Consider the following 5,348-nt stretch of genomic DNA (forward strand, 5'->3'; position numbering starts at 1 on the left):
ATACAGCAGGTCCTTATTAGTTATCTGTGTCACGTATAGTAGTGTGTGTGTATCAATCCCAATCTTCTGATTTTTCCTTACTGGTCCCCCCCATAACCATAAGTTTCTTTTCTATATCTGTAGCTCTATTTTGGTTTCGTAGATAACTTCATTTGTAGCTTTCTTCTGGATTCCGCATATAAACGATATCATACGATATTTGCCTTTCTCTGTCTGACTCACTTCACTTGGCATGAGAATCTGTAGGTCCATCCATGTTGCTGTAATGGCTTGAATTTTTTATTTCCCTGCGTAGTAATGAGGTGAATCATCCTTTCATGTCCTTTTGTCCTTTCATGTCCTTTGGATATCCTTGACTATGAATTGCTTAGTCATTTATTCATTTATTTATTTTGGGCTGTATTGGGTCTTCATTGCTGCGTGAGCTTTTCTCTAGCTGTGGCAAGTTAAGGCTACACTCCAGTGGCAGTGTGCAGGCTTCTCATTGAGGTGGCATCTCCTGTCTCAGAGCATGGACTTTAGGGCACAAGGGCTTCAGTAGTTGCAGCTCCTGGGCTCTGGATCACAGACTCAGTAGGTGTGGCACACAGACTTAGTTGTTCCACAGCATGTTTTGACCAGGGATCTAACCCGTGTCTCCAGCATTGGCAAGTGGATTCTTTACCACTGAACCACCAGGGAAGCCCCTTTATTCATATATTTTGTCAGTTTTTCTTTTTCTTATTTTTCTGGGGGAGGGCATGCCCCATGCAAAGCATGTGTGATCTTAGTTCCCCAGCCAGGGATCAAACCCAGGCCCCCTGCACTGAAAGCATGTAGTCTCAACTACTGGCTCTCCAGGGAAGTCCCTGTCAGTTTTTCTACAAGGTTTCTTCCTTTTTTCCTCACTGATTTGTAGAGGTTCTTATACATTCAAGATGCAAATTCATTTATTCATTTAATCAATATTTTTCTAGCATCTACTTTGTTCTAGGAATCGTTCTAGATGCTGGGAATGCAAGAATATAAGAACTCCTGCCCTTCCAGAACATTCTGGTAGGGGAAGGTAAGCAATAAATGCAATTGATAAGTAAAATAAAATAATGAATAGTGAAAAATCTTCAGGAGAAAAAATAAACAAGGAAGAGAGATAGGGAGTATGTGTGTGTGGAAGTGGAAAAGGAAATTGTTGAACTGCAATTTTTAAAAACCCTTTATAAAATTTCACACAGCTCCTCTTTTCTCTTCTCCGCCAACCTATGTGCAGTAGAGTACTCGCCTCACCATGTCTTCTCACAAGACTTTCAGGATCAAACGATTCCTGGCCAAGAAACAAAAGCAGAATCGTCCCATTCCTCAATGGATTCGAATGAAAACTGGCAATAAAATCAGGTACAACTCCAAGAGAAGACATTGGAGAAGAACCAAGCTGGGTCTGTAAGCAGCCTCACATAAAAAGTGGCACACATGTTAAGACCACTTTTTAAGCAGCCAAATCACAGTGAGAACATCACTACTGTAATGCTTGGCTCCTGATGTTTCTTATTTCCTTACTATCAGTCCAAGATTCAGTAATAAATATGAAACATTGGGAAAAAAATAAAATAAAATTTCACACAATGATTTTTTTTAAAATTGTATTTATTTATGTATTTTTGGCTGTGCTGGGCCTTCACTGCTGCATGGGTTTTTCTCCAGTTTCGATGAGTGGGGGCTACTCTCCTGTTGCAGAGCATGGGCTCTAGGGCATGCAGGCTTCAGTAGTTGTAGTACAAAGGCTCAGTAGTTGTGGCTTCCAGGTTCTAGAACACAAGCTCAAAAGTTGTGGCATATGAGCTTAGTTGCTCTTTGGCATGTGGAATCTTCCCAGACCAGGGATCGAACCCATGTGTCTGGCATTGGCAGGCAGACTCTTCATCATTGAGCCACCAAGAAAGCCCTTGAACTGCAGTTTCAAGTAAAGTTATCTAGGAAGACCTCTCTTAGAAAGTGACTTTTGAGCAAAGACCTGAAGAAGGTAAAAGTGCAGGCAAACCTCTCTGAAAATGTTAGCCGTTCAGTCGTGTCCGACTCTTTGCAACTCCATGCCATTAACTGTAGCCCGCCAGGCTCCTCTGTCCATGGAATTTCCCAGGTAAAAATACTGGAGTGGGTTGCCATTCCCTTCTCCAGGGGATCTTCCTGACCCAGGGATCAAACCTGGGTCTCCTACATTGCAGGCAAGTGCTTTACCACCTGAGACACCAGGGAAGCCCAAGAGTGCAGGCAAAGTGAACCGCCAGTGCAAAGGCCCTGAGGCAAGAGTGTGCCTGGCAAATCCTAGGAATAGCACGGAATAGCGTGATTAAGCAGAATGAATTGGAGTGAGTGGTGGGAGAGTGAGTTAGGTTATGACACCTAGAGTGTAGAACCTCATAGGTTATCCTTTGTCAGTTATAGTTACTGAAAATATTCTTTGCCAGCCTGAGGCTTGCCTTTTAACTTGCTCATGTTATCTTTTTTTTTGGCTGTTCTGTGATTTAGTCTATTCACCCAACAATATATACTGGCCAGCCTTCTGAATCAGCTAATATTTAGAGACCTACCACGTTAATTTTTGCAGCTGCATAGCATTTCACACAGTATGAATGGACCACAGGTTCATTTGAAATGCTCAGATGAACATTCTTGTACATTCTTCTTTGGGAACAGCTACATGTCCATCTAGTCAAGGCAATGGTTTTTCCCGTGGTCATGTATGGATGTGAGAGTTGGACTGTGAAGAAAGCTGATCGCCGAAGAATCGATGCTTTTGAACTGTGGTGCTGGAGAAGACTCTTGAGGGTCCCTTGGACTGCAAGGAGATCCAACTAGTCCATTCTAAAGGAGATCAATCCTGGGTGTTCATTGGAAGGACTGATGCTAAAGCTGAAACTGCAATACTTTGGCCACCTCATGTGACGAGTTGACTCCCTGGAAAAGACTCTGATGCTGGGAAAGGTTGGGGGCGGGAGGAGAAGGGGACGACGGAGAATGAGATGGCTGGATGGCATCACCGACTCGATGGACGTGAGTTTGAGTGTACTCCGGGAGTTGGTGATGGACAGGGAGGCCTGGCGTGCTGTGATTCATGGGGTCGCAGAGAGTCGGACATGACTGAGCGACTGAACTGAACTGAACTGAACATGTTAACCATATAGTAAATGTCTAGCAGTGCAATTTGTTTGTAACTAAGTACATGTCCTTTATATTCTGATATTGCCACATTTCATACTTTGTTATGTTGAAGTGCATACATTTTGATATCTATTGTAGCTAAATGTGTCAATCAATTCCCCTACTTCCTCCTTTTCAGTGTCTTCAGTAATCATTCTCATTCCCTAGGTTATAACCATATTCTCCTATTTTCTTCTGAAAGTTGTAAATATTTGCTTTTCAGTTAGATCTTTAACCCATGGGGAATTGACTTTTTTTTCCCTCTAAGGTGTGAGATAGGGATCTAATTTTATAATTCTTCATGTGGATTATCAATATTCCCTGCACCATTTAGTGGATAATCCATTTTTCCCACATTAATTTGAAAAGTCAAATATGCTGCATATCAACTTTCCATATATGTGTATACCTGTTTTGGGGATCAGTATTTGATTCCATTGGTCTTTATACCTCCATACCACTGTGTTAATTAATTTAAAGTCAGTCTTGATATATAGTTCATCATAGAGTCTTGTGAAGAAGGCAATGGCACCCCACTCCAGTACTCTTGCCTGCAAAATCCCACGGATGGAGGAGCCTGGTGGGCTGCAGTCCATGGGGTCGCTAAGAGTTGGACACGACTGAGCAACTACACTTTCATTTTTCACTTTCATGCATTGGAGAAGGAAATGGCAACCCACTCCAGTGTTCTTGCCTGGAGAATCCCAGGGACGGGGGAGCCTGGTGGGCTGCCGTCTACGGGGTGGCACAGAGTTGGACACGACTGAAGTGACTTAGCAGCAGCAGCAGCAGCATAGAGTCTTGAACAAAGGAATAACACAACTGAAACATTACTCTAGGAAGAATATTCTTAAGACTGTCAACAGAGTAAAATGGTCAAATGAGATATCACAAGGGCTTACACTCAAGTGATGGCAGTGTGAATGGCAAGAAAACAAGGAATCTAAAAGTAATTCCAAAGAACATATTAATAAGATTTGTTGGCTGATTGGATACGGAGCAATCAGGAGAAAGGAAGCAAGCATGTGGGGCTTCCCAGGTGCATGTGCGCCAAGTCGCTTCAGTAGTTTCCGACTCTCTGCAACCCTATGGACTCTAGCTTGCCAGGCTTCTCTGTCCATCGGGATTCTCCAGGCAAGAATACTGGAGTGGGTTGCCATGCCCTTCTCCAGGGGATCTTCTCGACCCAGGGATCAAACCCGCATCTCTTACATCTTCTGCTTTGGCAGGTGGGTTCGTTACCACTAGCGCCGCCTGGCAATGCAGGAAACACAAGCAAGCACATGGTTTTGAAATTTCAAACCTGCATCACTGTGTGAAATAGCCGTGGGTTTTTGTTATCCAATGCTTTGCTAACAATGAGTTATATTAGGCAAGGGATGTGGGCCAGGGATAATATATTTGGTGTTTGCCTGCTTACAAGTGAGCTTAAAGGGGGGGCAGAGAAAGCAAAGGTATGATCTTTGCGGATTTTTCTGATTTAGGGGGTGGAAGGATGGAGTCCTGAGGTGGGGGGACATCTGAGCGGTAGGATAACCAGCACGGTCCATTCTGTTAATCTTAAGGTGAAGGAAATGGCCACCCACTCCAGTACTCATGCCTGGAAAACCCCATGGACGGAGGAGCCTGGTCCTGGTAGGCTACAGTCCATGGGGTCGCAAAGAGTCGGACACGACTGAGCGACTTCACTTTCACTTTCAAGGTAGGTAAGGTGAAGTCGCTCAGTCGTGTCCTACTCTTTGCGAGCCCACGGACTGTAGCCTACCAGGCTCTTCCATCCATGAGATTTTCCAGGCAAGAGTACTGGAGTGGGTTGCCATTTCCTTCTCCAGAGTATCTTCCCGATCCAGGGATCGAACCCAGGTCTCCCACATCGTAGGCAGATGCTTTACCGTCTGAGCCACCAGGGAAGTCTTCTGTTAACCATAATAAGGATATTTTGAATGGAGGATGTGGGCCCTAGTGGCCCCAACACCTTTGAGTTACTTGATGGGTATGACTGTACTTTGTTTCTATGGCAACCTTCAAAGTCCCCAAAACAAGTCTGGCGTCACAGACAGCCTTGAAAGCTTATCCCTTGCTGGACGTGGGGGAGACGCCCCCAGTCCGTCGGGTCTCTCCCTGCAGTTCCGCAGGTTGGCCGCAGGGGGCGGAATCTGCGGCGGCCTGGAAAA

The 5,348-nt window shown here is 44.6% G+C and overlaps 1 protein-coding gene across 1 annotated transcript; it reads left to right on the top strand.

Annotated features, from left to right (window-relative positions):
* Positions 1-1,229: 1,229 nt before the first annotated feature.
* Positions 1,230-1,549, top strand: LOC148773439 (large ribosomal subunit protein eL39). Its single transcript, XM_088833738.1, has one exon. The coding sequence runs from the start codon at positions 1,265-1,267 to the stop codon at positions 1,418-1,420; it is 156 nt and encodes a 51-aa protein (XP_088689864.1). The 5' UTR covers positions 1,230-1,264; the 3' UTR covers positions 1,421-1,549.
* The last annotated feature ends 3,799 nt before the right edge of the window (positions 1,550-5,348 follow it).

Source organism: Moschus berezovskii, chromosome X (assembly GCF_049115385.1).
Source record: "Moschus berezovskii isolate FMDL1 chromosome X, NW_MosBer_1.0, whole genome shotgun sequence".
Classification (NCBI taxonomy): domain Eukaryota; kingdom Metazoa; phylum Chordata; class Mammalia; order Artiodactyla; family Moschidae; genus Moschus; species Moschus berezovskii.

Coding starts and splice junctions, on each gene's coding strand:
- LOC148773439 (XM_088833738.1), top strand. CDS start 1,265: ATGTCTTCTCACAAGACTTTCAGGATCAAACGATTCCTGGCCAAGAAA.